Source organism: Gobio gobio, assembly GCF_949357685.1.
Source record: "Gobio gobio genome assembly, chromosome: 5".
NCBI lineage: Eukaryota > Metazoa > Chordata > Actinopteri > Cypriniformes > Gobionidae > Gobio > Gobio gobio.
Window position 1 is genome coordinate 31,232,134 of NC_137101.1, and position 23,541 is coordinate 31,255,674.

Here is a 23,541-nt window from a genome sequence, read left to right on the forward strand (position 1 = left end):
GCCTCTGTTATCATCTATAGGTGCAATGTTTGTAGTTTTGGTTTTGTAGTGTCAGTAATGTAGCCATCACAACACCACAAATACTGTTCATCATTAGCTTTGATAGACATTTTCCTGAATATCTATTTGCATTCCTTCATCCGTCCATCCCTCCGTCCCTCCCTCTTTCACTCACTCTCCCAGGCTTCGTATTTCTCTGTTTCTTGTTTTCTCTCTCTCTCTCTCTCATTCATTTTGTGTTTATACCTTGATACACATGGCACACGATGACTCTTACAGCGTCCTCATCATCCCTCTCCAGAACAGCCTATACAGCCCTGATGCTTTGCACTGCTTCCATTGGGTAAGAAACTGGGTGAAAATGCTTGCCAGATGGGATGGGGCAATTCATAAAAGGGAGCAAATCATATAAAACCTCCTATTGGGACAGTCTATTGTGATTAAACTTAAAAATGAAAGATTGGAAAGACAAATGTTGAATGTAAATTTGCTGAAGCCTTGTCTAAAATTTGAAGTCGTTGGTTTGGGACTTATGTAGTTTGCATACTTGGGCTGTTTGGAAGTGAGGTTAGAAGGTTCGATTGCTTATAGTCAAAATTAGGAGAATTGTACTTTTTTGAACTACAGTATAGGCCTAATGTACTAGTTTAAATACATGGCAAGTTGCTGCTAGTCAGGTCTTTGATGGTTGTTGAGGTATTCTGGTGGCTAGGGCATTGCTAAGTGGTTGCAGTGCAGTTGTTAAGATGTTTGGTTGCTAGACGTAATGAGTTCTGTACACAGTAAAATCCCCAGAGTTAAATTAACACTGCTCAGAGAACATTTGGTCCCACTCTACAGAGTGTTAAAGTAACACTGAATCAGTGTTAAAGTTAATGAGATAATTGAGAGATTAATTAAGTGATGATTGGCCATTAGTGATGAAAACCTGATGATAATGAGTAGAATCACTGAAGGAAAGAGAAAAAGAAAAACACAAGAACTACGACTGACTATAAAAAAGACATTAAATCTCTGAAGATCTCAGCAGAGGAGGATTAAACAACTCCACAAACAGCATTACCAGCTTCACACATTACTAACCAGACTGACTTTATTTCTGTCAGACGTCTCTTATTGAGAATTAACAAATGTTTTGTTTGATTTTGTTGTGAAAATTTTTAGTTTTTAATGTGACCATCATGGTGATCAGTGTTTTCTTTAGTTGGGCAGTTTGATGACTTTTTAACATTAGTGTTTCTCTGGCTGCTGTAACTGAGTTTGCTATAGCAAGAGTAAACACAATCAGATGCTGTCGGCTGCTCGATGATGAGAATATGATCATTGTATAATGATTTAATTCATTGATTTTATGACTGAGTATGAGCAATATACTATTCACTTTTTTTATTGTGATTTTAGAAAAGATCCAACACTGTTTTAATCAGAAAAGCTGAATAAGTTTTGCAACCGATTGTACACTAATCGTTTCTAACTCCTGCGAGATGAACTCACACACAGACATCAAGAATCTGCCTATGAATCTCAACAATGGTGACATGCTTCATGCCACAATGCATTCTGGGAGCCATAGATGAGTTTTGCGTGATGCACCCAGAATGCATTGTGGCATGAAGCATGTCACCATTGTTGAGATTCATAGGCAGATTCTTGATATGTGTGTGTGAGTAAAACTCGCAGGAGTTAGAAGTGCTTATTGTGTGATGTGTTATTAAACCGCAGTACAAATTTTACGTAAAAATTTTTTGATAATTGTTTAGTTTCTCTGATGATAACATTGCTGGATCTTCTGCCCTAGAATCACAATGTTCCTATAATCAATGACTTTCAGGGGATCAGCAAATAAGGCACTATATGATGATAACAACTGTATCATAAACAACAAGCGTCAAGATTTTCTTGCCATTTTCACCGTAACGAACAGTTACAGCAGCCAGAGAAAAACTTATGTTGGCAAGTCAAGGGTCAAGAGCCCAATTAAAGCAAACACTAATCACAATAATGGTAACTTCAAACAACTTTAATTTTCAATAAAACATCAACATCTAAACCTCAATAAGAGCTTCTGTAGTCATCTGATAGAAATAAAGTCTGTCTGGTTAGTAATGTGTGAAGCTGGTAATGCTGTTTGTGGAGTTGTTTAATCCTCCTCTGCTGAGATCTTCAGAGATTGAATGTCTTTTTAATAGTCAGTCGTAGTTCTTGTGTTTTTCTTTTTCTCTTTCCTTCAGTGATTCTACTCATTATCATCAGGTGTTCACCACTAATGGTCAATTATCACTTAATTAATCTCTTAATTATCTCATTAACTTTAACACTGATTCAGTGTTACTTTAACACTCTGTAGAGTGGGACCAAATGTTCTCTGAGCAGTGTTAATTTAACTCTGGGGATTTTACTGTGTATTGTTGCTAACAGCAGATAAGACATTCTAACACTACAAGGCAATTGCTAGACAATTGCTAGTCTCAGAATGACACAAAAATGCTACCTTCGGAGGATGCATTCCAAGGTAAGCAACCCAGATAGCAACATTGTGTCTGCCCAGATCTGGCCCACATCTGGCACTTGTGGCATACTGATCTGGCCCACATGCTGCGTGGAATGACGGCCCTTGAGTGGACCACTCCTGTTTGCCAGATCTGGGCCACAAGCAGGCCAGAGCAATGCCAGATGTCAGCCAAGAGCAAAGAAATAAACCAGAACTGGACCTTATCTGAGCCACAAAATCTGTGTAGATTAAATGTGGAGTCATCTCAGCCTTAATAAACCTGTTAACAAGCAGAATCACTGAAGGAGAGAAGAGAACAGAAAAAGGGACGAGCAGAAAGACAAGAACTGCAACTGACTTCAGCCACAGCTTTAGATGAAAACAACTGAAGATAAAAGAAGACATTCAATCTCTGAAGATCTCAGCAGAGGAGGATTAAACAACTCCACAAACAGCATTACCAGCTTCACACATTACTAACCAGACTGACTTTATTTCTGTTATACGACTCCAGAAGCTCTTACTGAGAATTAACAGAGGTTTAAATATAATGTTTCATCTGAAGTCACCGAAATGGTGATCAGTGTTTCCATTAGTTGGGCTCTTTACTCTTATTAAGTGTCTTCCTCTTTAGACTTCTGAGAGTGTGTGTTGGTAAAACACATTTGAAGTAGCAAAGAAAGCTAAAGAGAAGTGACATCAGGTGAATATAATTACCTGGTGATGGTTTTAAAATGGTCATGTAATCAATTATGTCATTTGGTTCTAACAATTGTGTTATTAATGTATTTTCATTACGAATCCCGTGTAACAGAAGCATCAGATCTTGCAGTGTTTTAACAATCAGTTAAACTTATGCAGTTAGTTTTTTAACAAACATGAACAAAAATAAAAGTTTTACCTATTATGACAGATAGACACAGACATCAACAATCAGCACGATTCTCAAAAATTGTGACAATCAAAAATGCCATGTTGCAATGTATGCTGGGTACCAGGGCAAGACATGTTTTGTCAAGGGTCAAGATCCCAACTAAAGCAAACACTAAACACCATCATGGTGAATTCAAACAAAACTATTATTTTCAATATAACAAATGACAGAAATAAAGTTAGTCTGGTTAGTAATGTGTGAGGCTGGTAATGCTGTTTGTGGAGTTGTTTAATCCGAGATCTTCAGAGATTTAATGTCTTCTTTTATTCTTCGGTTGATTTCATCTAAAGCTGTGGCTGAAGTCAGCTGTTTCTCTTTCCTTCAGTGTTTCTGCTCATTACCATCACCAGGTGTCACCACCAATACGCAATTATCACTTATTTAATCACTTAACAATACAATTATTATCCAATTATCATGCTGGGCACTAGAAATGTTCTAGAACTCATTCAGTTTGAGTTCTGTTTCAGTCATTGTGTCCACACAACATTCAGTAATATTTGAGTGCAGTGAACTCATTTTTTTTAGTACATACAACTGTTAGGTTTTACAGTGGGAATTGCCAAGCAGTTGTTAAGGCAAGGTAAGAATAGTAAGAATAAAAGAGAATTAGTCACAATTCTAAGCACTGCATGATTTAAAATCTTGAATATTATTTAATTACCGTTACAGTGCTGGATCTCATGTTGTTAAATAACACAAATAACATCACGTCAATACAAAATTGATAACACATTAGAGTCTGAATGAATTTTTTTATTCAGCCACTGAATCAATAAGCCAAAGTCATAATGTCACACTTTCTCTTTAGCTTGTCATAACTAAAGTTTTTTTCAAATACAAGCAGCTGAACAATAATAAACTAATGTTAAAGAGCCAAGGGTCAAGAGTCCAACTAAAACAAACACTTATCTCCATCATGGTGAAACAGAAATAAAGTCAATTTGATTAGCAATGCATGATGCTGGTAATGCTCCTTGTGGAGTTGTTTAATCCTCCTCTGCTTCAGAGATTTAATGTCTTATTTTATCTTCAGTTGATTTATTTAGTTATTTCAAAATGAAAACCTTAAACAAAATAAATTGTCAAACAACAGTAAACAAAAAAGTCAACAGTATCGTAAAATATATTTTTGAGCCTAAACTTACATTTTATTTTACTGGCTAAGTGTTATACATCTAATTTATTAGGGATTAATAATGTATTAGCTGTTTGAGACCAAAATGTAAAGTTACCAGGCCTATACCAGCAAACGTTGATAAAAATGCGCGCAGCTGCATCCATGCCTGACTTCAGTTCAAAGAGCCAATCAGCATCTTCCTTGTATTGCGTTGCATTGACAACCGACTAAAATAGGCTCTTTTAAGTACATTTAATTTAAACAATTATATAGAATGAAAAAAATCATGCAAATCGTACAACAAACGAAAAACATGGAGTAATTGAACAAATCTGTTGGAGTTTATGTTTATTGTACCTAAATAATTTGAATTAAAACAATTTCAGGGATAACAGTGCAACGGGTTCCAAAATAAATATTAGTTACAAAGAAACAAGGAAAAATATCCCAATCACAGAAAGGAAATCTTATGATACAAAAGTAGCGAAAAGTGTACAGACTCTTGATCTTTAGCGTCCAGTGAAAACACAGCGACACACTCTTACAAGGCAATGTTTTACCAGCAACAGCCAACAGCTACCGCAATACTACAAAAATAACTGGATGTCTACACTATTAAAATTTGGTCATATTTGCCGTTTTCGAGAAAATAGCCTAGAGGAATACCGTGAGTTTGCAGCGCTCAAAGTCGACACTCAGAGGCTGTGTTCTCAATCACACCCTATACCCTCATTCAATATTCCCTACACTAGCTCACTAATATAGTTCACTTCACAGAGTGAATAAAAATAAGTGAATGAGCATGAACACCTGACAAGCAGAATCACTGAAGGACAGAGAAACAAGAACAGAAAAAAGAGAAGAGACGAGCAGACACACAAGAACTACAACTGACTCCAGCCACACTGAGTTTACAAACCAGCTTGACATTATTTCTTCCATACATGTACAAAAGTTCTTGTTGAGATTTAGCAGAGATTATTAGATTATTATAAATAATAAAGTTTGTAGTCATCATTGTAAGGATCAGTGTTTGCATTAGTTGGGCTCTGACCCTTGACTCTTTAGCATTAGTTTTTCTCTGGCTGCCATGACAAGGCATTTATAAAACACATTTGTTATGAAAAAACAAAAAAAACAAGAGAAAGTTGATCAGGGTTTTTTTAATCTTCACGCGCACTTCTGTGTTTTCTTTCCGTATCTAATCTTTGATTTTATAGCTGATTTTATATTATATTAATTTTATATAAATTGCTTTCTATATGGTTCTACACTGTAAAAAATTTGTGCTGTAAAATAACGGTAATCTACTGGCAGCTGTGGTTGCCAGCCCTCTACTGTTTATTTACAGCTCTCCTTTTTTTTTTTACAGTATATTACCGTAATAATACGATGACAAGTAACTCTTTTCATTTGAAAAACTGATTGCTTCAAACAGTTCTCCTTTTAAAACTAGTATTTATACAGTGTTTGTACTGTAAACTTATTTCATTTGAGTTCACTGAAAAAGGAACATTTCTTAATATAAACTGCAAATACATAATGTGTAGTAGAGCAATAATTAAAAACATGACTTTAATAACTTCAGTCTTTGCAGTTCATTGTTAGCAATAGCACACATGAATGTGATAAATTACTCAACAAACAGCGCATAACTGCATCAGCAAACACAGTCACTGACTTTAAGTACAGCATCAGGCAGCATTTCATCAGCGTTCCTCTGCTCATCCTGCACTGAAGCACAGGCTCTACTCTCCAGCACAATGGTGACCCACAAAACTAATTAAAGATCTCTTCTATATCATCTTGTGCAACAACACATAAAAATAGTTCATTTTATTATTTACTCTCCTTACCAGTTATTGACTTTGCACAACTTTTTTCTATTAACTTTCACTAATATTTCAGTGCAAATATCTTGATTCATTCGTTACATTTTACGGTATATTACTGTTTTTTCCTTGATTTTACGGACGGTAATCTACTGGCAGCTCACATTACTAATCAGATTTACTTTATTTCTGTCAGACTTCTAAAAATTTTACAGATTTTTAGGTGTTGATGTTTATTTGAAAATGTTGGTCACCATTATGGTGATAAGTGTTTGCTTCAGTTGTTCAATCTTTGTCATGTAGATCAGACTCTGAAGGAGCTCAATGAATCAGACCTTTAATAAATAGTCAAATGTCACCTGTTTACATTTTCTTTCAGCATTGCTTGTTATAACAAATTTATTTGAAACACACAGTCAAACCAACAAGAAACAAATTATATTATGTCAAGGTTCAAGAGCCCAACTAAAGCAAACACGAATCACCATAATGGTAACGTCAAAAGAAACAATAAAACAACATCTCAATTCTCAATAAGAGCTTCTGTAGACATCTGACAAAAGTCAGTCTGGTTAGTAATGCATGAAGTTGGTGATGCTGTTTGTGGAGTTGTTTAATCCTCCTCTGCTGAGATCTTCAGAGATTTAATGTCTTCTTTTATCTTCAGTTGATGAAATCAACTTTTTTCCGTTCGAGTGTTCATCTGTTTTCTTCATTCCTTCAGTGACAACAGCTGGTGTTCATCAGTGTCTGAATTCACTCACTTCTTATCACTCAATCAGTCAGGTGGACTATATCAGTGAACTAGTGTACGGAATAGTAAATGAGGATATAGGATGTGATTAGGATAACAGTCTGTGAATATCAACTTCAAGCGCTGTTAATTTACAGTACATTTTGTCACCTATTTTCACGAAAATGACAAATATTACCCAGAATGTATTTTGCCTATAGTATATTACTGTTTTATTGTTTAACAACATGGTACTGTCAAAATGTGACAGATTTTTTACAGCATTTTTCTTACAGGGTACAGCATTAGACCTAGCCATGTTCCAGTAACTAATTACACTTTAGAATTTTGAAATCATACAGATCAAAGAGCATTTTGTACTCTTGTCATTCAACACACAGAGACAACAACAATCAGCATATGAATCTCAACAACGGTGACAATCAAAAGTCTCATGTCGCAATGCATGTTGGGCGCCAGCATAGTACAAAACTCGCAGCATGCACTGCAGCATGAATAAATTGTGAAGCTAAAGTATCGTTTTTTTATTGCTACGATTGTTGAGATTCATGTGCTGATTTTTTATATCTGTGTGTGTGTGCGTGTGTAAATGGTGTAAAAATATAGTTATATTTTACTGTGTATGATTTGTTTTTACTTCATTATTACTGTTACTAGTAGTGCTGCTGGAACTCTTACTGTATAGTTTCACAGCTGTGGTAAAATATAATTTTGACTTTTGACAAAGGATTGAACTCTGGATGAGATCAGGGAATCAAGAGACTATTTAATGGTTATATCATCATCAATGCATAACAATCTGCATTAAATGATCAAATTAAATGAGTTTTACTTGAGTTTTAATTTGGTATTTGTACATGGCATTTGTACAGTAACATACTGTAAAGTAGATTACAGTAAATAACTGTACAATTGATAGTCAATTACTGTCAGCAGTTTTGCCAGTATTTTACTGTAAAAAAGCCTGGTAAGGTCTAACAGTGTAGGGCAGGAGACGGAGGACAGAATGGCGAAGATAATCACTGTGGAGCACAACAAGAAGCTCTTCACCACTGCCGTCTTTTCCAGCATTTAAGCACTACTCAACGCAATCTCCCACCGCTGATCCCAATTACACAGAAGGAGAGAGAAAGAGAGAGATCTACACTCAATACACAATATACGTCACATCACCAAGAATGCAAATAAACAACAAAAAAATAAAACTTTACATCCAGAGACGTAACAAAAGTAGGATTTTTTGATTAACTCAATATTTGTTTTACATACTTGCATATTTTCTGTAGACAGAGCAACTCTTTTACTGCCAAACAGGCCAAAATGGCCAAATATCAGCTGATTTGCTTATCAATATCACAAAAATCTTTTTAATGTGCCACCATACTTACAGTTGATACTGTAGTGTGAGGTTCAATATTTATGCTGTTTCACAAAATTAAGGTATTTCTTTCAGCTGAAGAGACGTAGAGATCTGGAAAGACAAAAGGACGTCCTGTGGGCTGGATTGCAGGTTGTGGAACAAGCACAGCTGTGGTACCACAATCGCCTGCAGCTGAATTTACAAAGGCATGTTAGCTTCAGCACAGGAGACTTGGATGGAGAGGTACGTACTGTCACAAAACACATCTGAGTAAAACTGTCACATAAAAACAGAAGTATACTTAGAGGCCTTTTCCTGGAGACTTTAATTCAAACCCTGCACATTTTTAAATCTCAGCAGCCTCTCTGGCTTTTTAGAAAATATATACAAAAGCAATATCATTTGGATGCATGACAACTAAACATCTACAACCAACTTAAAAAATAGAACTACAACCCTAATAACGTTTTTGATTTGAGTTTTCTAAACTAGATTAGTTTTGTTGGGGCGGCATTGGTTGGTGGTTCGATCCCCGGTTCCACCTGACCAAGTGCCGAGGTGTCCATGAGCAAGACACCTAACCCCAGGTGCTCCCGACGAGCTGGATGGCGCCTTGCATGGCTGACACCGCCGTCGGTGTGTGAATGAGTGTTTGAGTGTATGAATGGGTGAATGTGAGGCAAATGTAAAGCGCTTTGGACGGCCGTAGGTCTGTTAAAAACGCTATATAAATGCAGTCCATTTATCATTTCTTTATGGACTTAGAACATTCTTTTTAAGTTTGCAGAAAGCGAAATGTGCAGTGTAGTAACAGATATAACAATGTATTAATAACTTTTATTTACACAGGCCTGTTTGTTTGAGAACATAAACACCACATACAATGTACATTGATGGTGAGTGTCAGGGCGCTTTATTACATGATGTGTTGAAAACAACATAACCTGTAAAAAGAGATGTGTTAAAAATGGATGAACACTGAAACGTATTGTTAACGTTTAATAAAGAGCTTGTTAGAACATTTTATTACCTGTAATCATCAAGTACTACTCTGATTAAGTTTTTGAGTACACTGTAAAACCCAACAAGTTCAGCTAACTCATTTAATTTGAGGACACCGATTACCTCAAACCATTTAGGTTTATAAAAAACAATAGTTATGAGTACTCTGCACTTATTTTAATCAAGTCCACTAAAAAATATTTCTTAATATACAATTAAACTTTACACTGCATTCAAATACTTGATACAGCTGAACCTTCCCTATATTGAGTAAAACAGCTGAAATGACAAACTTTAAATGAACACAGAGTGCTTGCAGTTACTGCTAGCTCACAATAGCACACACAAAGTCAAATCTAGTAATTTAAGCTAACTCATTAAATTTGAGGACACTGATTACCTTAATTCTTTTAATTTTAGAAAACAATAGTTATGAGTGCTTTGAACTTATTTCAATTGAGTTCACTAAAATAAGCAAAACTCCCTCATGGGTCCCAGCATGCATTGCGGCATGAATAAATTATGAATCTGAATTGTGACTAATTTTCTTTGATTCTTACTATTTGCTTTTACTTTTGCTGTGTTTGTTGTGATGTCTTTGTTGCTTGTTGTATGTTCAAAGTTGATCTGTTTATCTGAATTTTTTTTTGATTGTCACCATTGTTGAGATTCATACTCTGATTCTTGATTCCTGTGTGTGTCTGAGTTTTATTGTAGATTAAAACTGTTGGTGGATTATGGCCCGGATTCACAAACAGGGTTTAGGGTAAACTAGGTTTAGGCATTAGTTCAATTAGGAATTTTAAGGAACTTTTATAAACGTGTGCTAGAAAAAAACATTACTGATATGCATCTTGAGACAAAACAATAGCACTGACATATTTTAAGATATATCAGTGCAAGTTTCTTTCAGTTAAAACAACTCAAACATGCATTTTAGTCTAGGACTAGCTTAAGCCTTGTCTGTGAAACCGTGGGTAATTGTATTAATTTATATCCTGCATATAGTTTGTTTACCACAACCATCGTGGATATTGTTCTGTTGAATTACATAGAATAATATAAATAAACAATAACACAAAATCTCAATAATCAGAGCATTAAATGCTAAATGAAATAAGTGATTCAATCACTAGATGACGATAATATCATCAGCAAAAAAACAAACAAAACCAGTTGATCACATTTTCTGGCTTTTTTTTACCATAACAAATGTGCTTCATAAAAACAGTTAAAGCAGCCAGAGCAAAACACATTTTATCAAGGGTCAAGATCCCAACAAAAGCAAACACTGAACACCATCATGGTGAATTCAAACGAAACTATTATTTTCAATATAACAGAAATGACAGAAATAAAGTTCTCCTTGCGGTGAAGTGCAATGGAATTTCGTCGTTGCCTGCCGACGTGCACTCGCTTCATCGCGAATGACGACCCCCACAGTAAGTGTGTCAAATGTTTAGGGTTTTCACCCTAAACATTTGAACCAACAAGGAGAGCGTCGTCATTAAAGGCAGGCCCGAAATCCTCAGAGTCGGACGCTGCGGTGAACACGACATCACGTGAGGTGGTTTAGGGGTTTTCTAAATGTAAATTTTGCGATAACCTCCTTCTCAAAACCCTCCGCTCGAGGCTCGCGTTTTTTTGAGAGGGAGTCATCCGTTTTTCCCCATCGCGCTCCCGAAGCCACGCAGGCCTCTCTTGGATCCGCGACCTGGGGTTCGGATATAGAGCTCGAGGATGTGGAGTGCGAGCAGACGGGCCTCGCCCTTTCTCTCCCTCTCTCCCCCGAGCACGTGCGCGGAACTCCGCCCATCAAATTTTCGCACGACTACCTGTGTCCCAGCCCGGAGGCACACGAGGTGGTTTCGTTCGGACTGGATGATGTTGTGTTCACCGCAGAGTCCGACTCTGAGGATTTCGGGCCTACCTTTAATGCCTAGCAGCCAGGTAGCGCGACCTTAAGCGGCAAACGCGGAGCTCGTCGACGCGCTTTTGCGCGCTACGGAGAAGCTCGCTATCGAGTGGCCGGACGAACCCCGCGAAGCACAATCCTCTCGGCTTGACGAGAGGTTTCTGAGTGGCCCTAATTCCAGGCCAGCGCGGAGGAGGCTGCCATTCTTCACATCAAGATATCCAGACCTTGGAAGCAGCCTTTCTCAGCCCGCTTGACTAACACAGCAGCCGCTGACTTCACCAACCTCGTTGGTTCTGTGGAACAGGGCTATTCCGCCATTCCTGCGGTTGAGGATACACTGGCCACTCATCTCGCTCCATCTTCAGCTCCCTTGTGGGAGTCCCGCCCCCTTCTTTCCACTAAGCCAGCTGGTCCTTCATATCCAGATAGCAATATTGTGTCGGCCCAGATGCTGCGTGGAATGACTGCCCTTGAGTGGACCACTCCTGTTTGCCAGATCTGGGCCACAAGCAGGCCATAAAGCTCTGAATATGTCAGGAGAGGAGGATTAAACAACTCCACAAACAGCATTACCAGCTTCACACATTACTAACCAGACTGACTTTATTTCTGTCAGATGTCTACAGAAGCTCTTATTGAGAATTAACAGAAGTTTAACTCCAATGTGTTTCATCTGAAGTCACCATGACAGTGATCAGTGTTTCCATTAGTTGGGCTCTTTACTCTTCTTATGTGTCTTCCTCTTTTTACTTCTGTGAGTGTGTGTTGGAAAAACACATTTGAAATAACAGAGGAAGCTAAAGAGAAGTGATATCTGGTGATTATGATCACTTGGTGATGGTTTTATGATGACATTTTATATATGACATTGCCTGGTGTTCAAGAATCAAGATATCAAGAATCGGCGTATGAATCTCATCAATGGTGACAAACACAATAATAGGAAAATTCAGCTGCATAATATATTTATGCTGCAATGCATGCTGGGAGTTCTGTACTATGCTGGTACCCAGCATGCATTGCAACATGTCATTTTTTATTGTCACCATTGTTGAGAATCATGTGCTGATTGTTGATGTCTGTGTGTGTCTCCTTGTCAACTGACTGTTAAAACATTGCAAGATTGGCTGCTTAGTGACAAAGAACTCGTAATGAAATGCATCAATAACACAATTGTTTTAACCAAATGACATCATTGATTTCATGACAATTTTTAAACCATCACCAGGTAATCATTTTCACCTGATGTCACTTCTCTTTAGCTTCCTTTATTACTTCAAATGTGTTTAACCAACACACATTCGCAGAAGTCAAAAGAGGAAAACACTTAATAAGAGTAAAGAGCCCAACTAATGGAAACACTGATCACCATTACGGTGATGAAACACATTAGCGTTAAACCTGTTGTTAATTTTCAGAAAGAGCTTCTATAGTCGTATAACAGAAATAAAGTCAGTCTGGTTAGTAATGTGTGAAGCTGGTAATGCTGTTTGTGGAGTTGTTTAATCCTCCTCTGCTGAGATCTTCAGAGATTTAATATCTTCTTTTATCTTCAGTTGATTTCATTTAAAGCTGTGGCTGAAGTCAGTTGTAGTTCTTGTCTTTCTGCTCGTCTCTTTTTCTGTTTTCTTCAAACAGGAGTTGTCCACTCAAGGGCCGTCATTCCAAGCTCAACCTCATGGAAATCCGTGATAAGGAAAAGGTTTTCCTACTGGACACTCCGGTTTCACAGTGTGGTTTATTTGGGGAGGCGTCAACACGGTGGTTGAGAAGTTTAGAGCCGCTAAATCTCAGTCTGCCGCTTTTAAGCAGTTCATGCCCAGGAGAGCGAGAGACTCCCCTAACCCCTCCCCCTCTCAGTCCAGAGAACGCCCTTCTCAAAGAAGGGAGTTCACCAGTAAGAGGAGCGACCAGGGTCATCCACCACCCACCATGATCTGGGGAGCTCGTGGTCGTCCGTTTCCTCGCCAACGTCCTCACAGGCGCATCGACCCAAAGCGGCCCAGAAAACCCTCTGCTCCGGCCACTTCAAGTCGCTCCTGACCCTCCGGTCAGAAAAAGGAGAGCTTCGGCTCACGTCCGAGGCTGGGTCAGACCGCACAAGCGTTTCTGCCCGCCTCTCACCAGCTCTCCTTATCCAGCTCTGTTACTTTCGCCGCCCAGCGCATTTCGAAATACAGAACTGGCCTGACCCACACCTTTTACGGCGCTGAAGGAAAGAGACGCTTTTTGTTTTCTCCCCTCACATCTGATTGGCTCACCATCCGCCACTCGTTCAGACGGAGACACATTCGGTCTTCTCCGGGAATCAGTGCGGCCTATTTTTCCCACTCTGGCCATGACATCTCCCACTCGGCGCCAGGACGCCACTTGCTCTCCTTTGCGGATGGCCACGCCTCCCTTCAAGGTTCAGCTCGACACCCTATCTCAGGTATGTCCACCGCACCTCAACACCCCACTTCCTCTGTCACATTTCTCCCACGAGTGGAAGCTTCTGCCAGGGGTATCATCCTGAGCCCTCCGCACAATTCAGTCCGGTTATACACTCCAGTTCTGTCGCAAACCCCCTCGCTTCAACGGGGTCATTCAAACTGTAGTAAACAGCGCCTCAGAGGCTTCTGTTCTACAACAGGAACTTACTTCTCTCCTCCTCAAAGGGGCGATAGAGGAGGTCCCGTTAGCGGAATCAAAATGTGGCTTCTTCAGCCGTTATTTTCTGGTTCCGAAGAAGGACGGCGGACTGCGTCCCATTCTGGACCTTCGCCGTCTGAACTTCGCCCTCTACAGAGGGAAGTTCAAGATGCTAACACTCAAGACTATTTTGTCACAGATACGTGCGGAGGACTGGTTCGTTACGATAGACCTGAAAGATGCATACTTCCGACGGCAGGTCGTCCGACGACACAGGAAATTCCTCAGATTCGCCTTCAAGGGGAGGGCTTATAAATACAAAGTCCTTCCCTTCGGCCTCGCCCTGGCACCGAGGACGTTCATGAAGTGTATGAATGCTGCTCTGGCCCCGTTGAGGCTCCAGGGCATCCGTATACTCAATTACATGGACGATTTGCTCATCCTGGCCCACTCCAGGGAGTTGGTGACTCGCCACAGAGATGTCGCTCTTCAGCACATTCAGTCTCTTGGTTTGAGAGTGAACACCGACAAGAGTGTTCTCACCCCAGCTCAGGAGACCAACTTCTTAGGAGTTCACCTGGATTCCATTCTGACGCAGGCCCGTTTGGCCCCTGCTCAGATTTCCAGTATTGTAACATGCTTGGCCCACTTCAAGCTCGGCCATCATGTTTCTGTGGGTACGTGTCGCAGGCTCCTGGGTCTCATGGCCGCAGCTTCCCCGGTGCTTCCCCTGAGACTGCTCCACATGAGGCCCTTCCTCTGGTGGATGAAACGCTCAATTGCTCGATCAACAGGATAGTCCCTTCGCCTACACTGTAAAACCTAATTGAGTTGTAATGTACTAAAAAAAAATGAGTTCACTGCACTCAAATATTACTGAATGTTGTGTGGACACAATGACTGAAACAGAACTCAAACTGAATGAGTTCTAGAACATTTCTAGTGCCCAGCATGATAATTGGATAATAATCGTATTGTTAAGTGGTTAAATAAGTGATAATTACGTATTGGTGGTGACACCTGATGATGGTAATGAGCAGAATCACTGAAGGAAAGAAAAACAACTGACTTCAGCCACAGCTTTAGATGAAATCAACCGAAGAATAAAAGAAGACATTAAATCTCTGAAGATCTCAGCAGAGGATTAAACAACTCAACAAACAGCATTACCAGCCTCACACATTACTTACCAGACTAACTTTATTTCTGTCATTTGTTATATTGAAAATAATAGTTTTATTTGAATTCACCATGATGGTGTTCAGTGTTTGCTTTTGTTGGGATCTTGACCCTTGACAAAACATGTTTCGCCCTGGCAGCTTTTACGAAACACATTTGTTATGGTAAGAAAAACCAAGATAATATGATCAGCTAGTTTTGATTGTTTTTTTGCTGATGATATTATCATCATGTGGTAACTAATTCACTGATCTCATTCAGAGTCTAATGCTCTGGTTATAGAGGTTTTGTGTTATTACTTTTTTGTACTATTCATAGTAGAATCTATGTAATACTACAGTTGAAAAGTAATGCACACAATGTTTGAATGCACAACATAAGTAGGACACACACAGACATCAAGAATCAGAGTATGAATCTCAACAATGGTGACAATCAAAAAAAATTCAGATAAACAGATCAACTTTGAACATAAAACAAGCAACACAAACATCACAACAAACACAGCAAAAGTAAAAGCAAATAGTAAGAATCAAAGAAAATTTGTCACAATTCAGATGCATAATTTATTCATGCCGCAATGCATGCTGGGACCCATGAGGGAGTTTTGATCAGTGGTACCCAGCATGCACTGCAGCAAGAAGCTTTTCATTGATTGTCACCATTGTTGAGATTCATACACAGATTCTTGATGTCTGTGTGTTTTTTAGTAGTGCCATAGATTAAAACATTTTGTACACTACATGATGTTAAAATCTTTCATATTATTCAATTATCACAACAGTGCTGGATCTTTAGATCTTCAAAGCTATTGAATCATGAAGCCACCATTATGATGATCAAAACAAAAATCGGCAACACAATACCAGAGCATAAGACTTTGAGTGAGTTCAGTGACTTATGCCACTACATCACGATTATACCAACTATCGTTGTGTAACCAATATCACCTAATTACATTTTCTCTTGGCATTTCTTACCACAACAAATATTATTTTTTAAACACACAGTTAAAGCAGCCAGAGAATGAATAATGTTAAATATTTACGGGTCAAGTGCCCAACTAAAGCAAACACTCATCTCCATCATGGAGTTAAACTATTTATTAAACTATTATTTTCATTAAAACAGAAATGACAGAAATAAAGTCAGTCTGGTTAGTAATGTGTGAAACTGGTAGTGTTGTTTGTGGAGTTGTTTAATCATCCTCTGCTGAGATCTTCAGAGATTTAATGTCTTATTGTATCTCTTATTGTATCTTCTGTTATTTCATCTAAAGCTGTGGCTTAAGTCTGTTTTAGTTCTTGTGTTTCTCTTTCCTTCTGTAATTCTGCTCATTATCATCAGGCGTTCATCACTAATGCTCAATCATCTCTTAATTAATCACTTAATTTCTTGATTGCAATGAGTGTCTTATTTTAGTGAACTCAACTGAAATAAGTTCAAAGTAATCATAACTATTGTTTTCTAAAAATTAAAAGAATTAAGGTAATCAGTGTCCTCAAATTTAATGAGTTAGCTTAACTTACTAGATTTGACTTTGAGTGTGCTATTGTGAGCTAGCAGTAACTGCAAGCACTCTGAGTTAATTTAAAGGTTGTAATTTCAGTTGTTTTACTCAATATAGGGAAGGTTCAGCTATATAAAGTATTTGAATGCAGTTTAAAGTTTAATTGTATTTTAAGAAATATCCTTTTTTATTGGACTTGATTAAAATAAGTGCAGAGTACTCATAAATATTGTTTCTTATAAATCTAAATGGTTTGAGGTAATCGGTGTCCTCAAATTAAATGAGTTAGCTGAACTTGTTGGGTTTTACAGTGTATTGAAGGTGTCGCGCGGCTGCTTCCGCGCCCTATCAGTATGGCGGGACCCTCTCTTTCTTCGAAAGGGAGTCAATATAGGGGCTGTTTTCCGTCGCCAAATGATCACGACGGATGCCTCTCTAACCGGCTGGGGGGCGGTATTCGAGGGCAGACCGGCATGCAGGGTCTGGGAAGGGGAAGTTCTCTCTTGACACATAAACTGCCTAGAGCTGAGAGCTGTGTCCCTGGCCCTTCGACACTTTCTCCCCTCTTTCATGGGACATCATGTCATTGTCAGGACGGACAACATGTCGGTGGTGTCTCATGTGAATCGCCAAGGGGGATCACGGTCACGCACCCTGGACAGGCATGCGCGCCGTCTCCTCCTGTGGGCTCAGGGCAAACTTCTGTCCCTGAGAGCAGTCCATGTACCCGGAGTCTTGAACCTCGCAGCAGATTACCTGTCGAGCCAGAAGCTCAGGTCGGGGGAATGGATGCTGAACCCTCAAACTGTATTTCAGATTTGGGAAGTGTTCGGCAGAGCGGAGGTGGACCTCTTTGCCTCGAAGGAGTCGTCCAAGTGCCGGCTCTGGCTCTCTCTGAGCTCCCCGGCTCCATTGGGGAAAGATGCATTCGCGCATCCATGGCCCAACCTGAAACTCTATGCATTCCCGCCCATCAAACTGATTCCGGCGGCTCTGTGCAGGGTGAGAGAGAGCGGGGTCAGCCTCCTGCTTGTGGCTCCACTCTGGCCATCCCAGACTTGGTTCTCGGAGATGGTTCTCCTTCTGGATTCTCCCTCCTGGGAGATCCCAATCAGAGAGGACCTATTGTCCCAGCTTCAGGGCAGGATTTGGCATCCTCACCCGGAAATTTGGAAGTTGTGGGTGTAGGGTCTTAGGGTTACATATATTATTAAATTAAATTAAATCAAAAAAATGTATAGGGAATTATGGGTATTAATATTTAGGGATTTATGATTAATCATAACAGGTTATAATCGAATTATAAATCTCCAAAATCACCCAAAAAGGGGAATACCTAACCTAGGAATTTATGCAATATATATATATATGGTTAACAACAATTTATTGCAATTAACTACGGATATATATCTGTATTAAAAAATCACAGAATAACCTCTAAGTTGATTAAAAATTCCTCTGATCCATTCTGTTTAACGAACGAGCAGTACAATCCTTATCAACTTTCACTAGGTCTTCTATACCCAATTTTCGGGAAGTTTATCCCCCTGGCCACAAAGGACAAACTTTCCATCTTATGGTATTAATTAAAGCATTAAATGATACTTATAAGAGCTCGTAGCTTAGATCTGACATTAAAGGGACTCGTGTTTTGTGAGCAACAACAATGACAATCAAAACGTGGATACCATGGTTTTAATAATGATTGATACTATGATTACATACGACTAAATAAAGGATACATGTATATACAGAATAATGGAAAGTAAAGAGGATGAGGAGAAGGGAAAGGAAGAAGGGTATTGATCGTGTCCGATCCGACACCTTCCCCAACGTAACCACTAGAGCTAGCAAGAACCTTCATCACCTTAAACAGGGGTACAATCTTAAAACGCATCTAAATTTCGATAGAATTGATACTTGCATGGTTTCTTTGTGTTGTGTAAAGCAAGATGCGTGCGTTGGCGTTTCTCAGAGTGTTCGTGCGCTGAAGTGCTCTCTCCGTTTGGTCCTTCCGGAGCTTAGTCGGTCCGCGGGAGATTTAAAGGTGTTTAGAAGGGAGTGTCTTGGAAGGGAAAGTTCATCTCGTCTGCCCTGAGAAGGTTCCTCGTGCGCACGCCGGCGGCCGTGTCGCGGAGCGCGTCAATCTTCAAAGGAAACAACCAGCTTGGCTGGGCCGCGCCGGCTCGCGGGCTTCGTGAGCTGATGTGATGGGAGGAAAAGGAAATTTGTCTCGTCGGAGTCCTTGCAAGTTGACTGAGCAAAGATGTGCTTGTGTTTCTGTCCTTTAAAGTCCATTAACCTACGCCCATCTTCCCTGAGATGACCAATCGTTGGTGTGAATTTCAGGCGGGAGAGAGTTTCTTTGTTCTGACTTTATTACTCAATGGAATTTTCTTGCTGGAAGCCAGAATTGGTAAAGTTTCACTCCAAAAGGACTAAACATACTAACGGTACATCTCATAATCATATACTTTGCACCATTGACTAAGACAAAGAAAGAGGAACCTTTAGACATCAAACATGCCTTGGTTTAAATGCATAAAGCAGTGTATCTTCTATACAGAGCCATTTTGAGCATTTAAGATGGCTCTTACATCATGCAAACATGAAAAATATAGGGAGCATGCATATACTTAAGAAATCATCATATATGTAATTTCTGGGATAGTTTAATTAAAGACTAAATAAAGAGGAATGATGGTGTATGTGTGTGTGTGTGTGTGTGTGTGTGTGTGTGTGTGTGTGTGTGTGTGTGTGTGTGTGTGTGTATCTCCGGCCATTCTCATAGGGGTGAGTTAGAGGTCTGGCTGATTAGGATCTGATTGAAGCTCTCACAGGACCGTCATCGTATCTTCTGGTCACACTCTGGTTGGTCATTAACCAGTCAGTGGTGCAATCTGACTTGTTGGAGCCATTGGAGCAGGGATTTAATTTATATGCAGAGCTGTGGAAAAGAAGAGCATCTCTGATTTTTCTCAAAACGACTTATCACTTTGATCCCATGAGAGAGACACTCCAGACGCTACATGGCCCATCAAGGGTCAGTAGCTCTAGACACTGGTCTTCCTGCTGATGTTCAGGAGACCATTGCGAGTGCGAGAGCTCCTTCCACTAGGAGGCTCTACTCCTCCAAGTGGAGGGTCTTTGAGTCATGGTGCTTGTCCCATGCACTGGATCCAGTTAACTGCCTGGTGGGACCAGTACTGGAGTTCCTGCAAGAAAAATTTGCCGCTGGAGCAGCAGCTACTACCCTTAGAGTTTACGATGCTGCTATCGCTGCTCGTAGGGAGTTGGATGAAGTTCCCCTAGGCAAGCATAGGTTGGTTTCGTCTTTTATGCGATGGCCTGAGGCCAGCACGCTCCCCTGGTATTCCCTCTTGGGGCCTCTCAGTTGTCCGGAGGCTTTGGAGTCAGCTCCGGAGTGGATTCGGACTCTGCCAGATCAGCCAATGAATTGGCGTGATTCTATAAGGGCTTCAGACAATCAGCACACCCAGAGGGCGTTCCCATTACGTCATAAAGTGACGCAGCGTCTCGTTCCCTACTCAGAGAACATAGGTTACACAAGTAACCTGAGACGTTAATCTGGTTAGTAATGTGTGAGGCTGGTAATGCTGTTTGTGGAGTTGTTTAATCCTCCTCTGCTGAGATCTACTGAGATTTAATGTCTTCTTTTATCCTTCAGTTGATTTAATCTAAAGCTGTGGCTGAAGCTCTGGTTCTCTTTCCTTCAGTGATTCTGCTCATTACCATCATCAGGTGTCACCACCAATACGCAATTATCACTTATTTAATCACTTATCAATACAATTATTATCCAATTATCATGCTGGGAACTAGAAATGTTCTAGAACTCATTCAGTTTGAGTTCTGTTTCAGTCATTGTGTCCACACAACATTCTGTAATATTTGAGTCAAGTGAACTCATTTTTATTTAGTACATACAACTGTTAGGTTTTACAGTGGGGTCTGCGGCTATGCATCCCCATACGCAACAAACTCTGATGCACTGTGTATTCTGACACCTTTTTATCAGAACCAGCATTAACTTCTTGAGCAATTTGTGCTACAGTAGCTTGTCTGTTTGATCGGACCACACGACACCAAGCAAAAATGGTTCAGGAATGGTTTAAGGAGCACAACGACGAGTTTGAGGTGTTGACTTGGCCTCCAAATTCCCCAGATCTCAATGCAATCGAGCATCTGTGGGATGTGCTGAACAAACAAGTCCGATCCATGGAGGCCCCACCTTGTAACTTACAGGACTTAAAGGATCTGTATCGGGGAGTGACTGTATTGCGTCAGACATGTGTCACTTTGCTCACAGCTTTCAGTTTATTTCATGCCACCTGCGGTTTTAGACATTTTTATGGCAATAAACACCACTAAAAGCGGGGCCATTTTCATGTGTCTAAAACCCAGGGTTGGCACAAACTGAAACATATCTGGGTATAGGCCCAAGGTCTACTGTACATCCAGATCAGGCTTATGTAGACCTTTCAAAGCGAGGATATGAGAAATAATTTGTTTACTATGTTACAGTACATTGTTGTTTACATGTGTCTCGATTCGGCTTACAAAACATTGCCTTTTTTATTTGTACTTTATTTAATTTTCTATTTTTGACATTAAGAAATGTGTAAATAATGAACCTGTACCTTACAGGGCAATTGGTCCTCCGCTCTGCGGTCCTGTATGCAGCGTGTTAATGGGAGTCTGGGTAGTTTGATGAGCGACTCCTGCGTCTGGAACAATCTTGCCTCAGAAGAGAGCGGAGGTTCAGATTGGGACCTCCGGTGGAGCAATGCCACACTGGTCAAGGTGATGATGAGTAATAATTATAGTGTTTTTTTTGTTCTGTTTGTGTAGTGCAGTTCTAAGATTCAGCATAACATGTGTGGGTTTTTTATACAGGAAGTCAATCGACGGAATCAACAGATTTCCATGTTGGAGCTTGAGAAGACACGACTTCAGCAGCTTGTGTCTTACAGCACATCTAATTGATCACATACATCCACACATTTACAACTTTAATTGCAAAAGGGTTTCAAACAAATCAAACAGCAAAATACTTAAATGCTTTGAAATGTTTTCTATGTTAATGTAAAAAAATGTGTAATCAAGGTAATTATGCTGTTGTCTTTGTTCAAATGTTTTGGTTGTGTAATAAGCAAAGTGACTACTGGTTATCTGTATATATATATATATATATAGACAGAAGTATGACTTTGTAATCTGATGTTTCTCTGAAATGAATGAAAATTAAGTATCTCATGAGAGGAATAACCAAAATCTTCTACAAGATTTGAAAACCCATGACCGTATAATTTAAAATAACAAAAACTCTCTCAAATAATGATTATAATGTGGCTAAAATTAATATTACAAGATCACTTGTTATACACTGTAAAACCTAACAGTTGTATGTACTAAATAAAAATGAGTTCACTGCACTCAAACATTACCGAATGTTGTGTGGACACAATGACTGAAACAGAACTCAAACTGAATGAGTTCTAGAACATTTCTACACTGTAAAAACTAATTAGTTCAGTTTACTTAATTAAATTGTGCAAACTTGTTGCCTTAATTCAATTAAGTAAGCATTACTTAATTGCATTAAGTTGTTCATTGCATTTCCACCATTGTGTGTTTAACTTACAAATTTATTTTTATGTTACTTGTCTCTTGTCTTGTCAATTTACATTGTGTACTGGAAGCTTCTGTTACCAAAACAAATTCCTCGTGTGTGTAAGCACACCTGGCAATAAAGCTCATTCTGATTCTGATTCTGATTCTTACTTAAACCGTTTAAGTTTTGTCAACTTAATTCTATCCGGGATCTGAGGAAGTGTACTCCCAGAGTGCATTGTGGCATGAATAAATTAATGGCTTCGTTTTACTATTTTTGCCTTTATTTTACTATTTGTCTTTTGTCAGTTTAACCCCAATAATGACAGCAAGTAAAATAGTAAAGGTCGTATTAATAATAAAAAAAAATAAAAAAATAAAAAAAAATCCTTGTTATCATTGTTGTGTTTTGCATGCTGAATGTTGAAGTTGTGTGTGACACACTCGAGCATGGCCAAATGATATTGTGACAAACATAGAGGGATTATATCAACTCAATTAAAAGGTTATGCCATAAATATTAATAAAAAAAATGTTAAAAGGTCATTATTTGACATGAAAAATAGTTATGTTTTATATCATTAATGGACAAATATTATATATATATATATATATATATATATATATATATATATATATATATATATATATATATATATATATATATAAACACACACGCACACACGTGTATATATATTACTTCCCTTGTTTTGAAATCAATTTTTTGTTGCATTGCTGCATTAATAGAAAGTTAATTACTATAATATGAATGAAGTTCCAAGTGTCCAACCAAAGGGAACACTAATCACAATTATGGTGAGAAGAAGTGGAGGAAATGAGTGATTAGTCTAGAAAAAATTGCCCCGCCTCAAAAACACTTTGCCCGTCTGCCCGTCCACCCGCTTGTTTTTTTGCTTTGGCAAAATGGTACTCAAACCAGTCAAGTAATGTTTACCTGAGTTTTCTAAGTAACGAAGGCATAGCATGCAAATAGTTCAGATTACTTACTTGTTTTAAGTAAGGTCAACAAATTATTGGACATTAAGTAAAGTTTACTAAAAAAGTCTTAGTAAGAACAACTGTTGGATTTTACAGTGTAGTGCCCAGCATGATAATTGGATAATAATTGTATTGTTAAGTGATTAAATAAGTGATAATTGCGTATTGGTGGTGACA

At 39.0% G+C, this 23,541-nt stretch overlaps 1 protein-coding gene across 1 annotated transcript; it reads left to right on the forward strand.

Moving 5' to 3' along the window:
- The first annotated feature begins 179 nt into the window (after positions 1-179).
- On the forward strand, positions 180-22,719 carry sapcd1 (suppressor APC domain containing 1). The gene is made up of 4 exons (XM_079817657.1): positions 180-343; positions 8,585-8,734; positions 21,400-21,555; positions 21,649-22,719. Exons 1-4 carry the CDS (start codon positions 257-259, stop codon positions 21,736-21,738), a joined length of 483 nt encoding a protein of 160 aa, XP_079673783.1. The 5' UTR covers positions 180-256; the 3' UTR covers positions 21,739-22,719.
- The last annotated feature ends 822 nt before the right edge of the window (positions 22,720-23,541 follow it).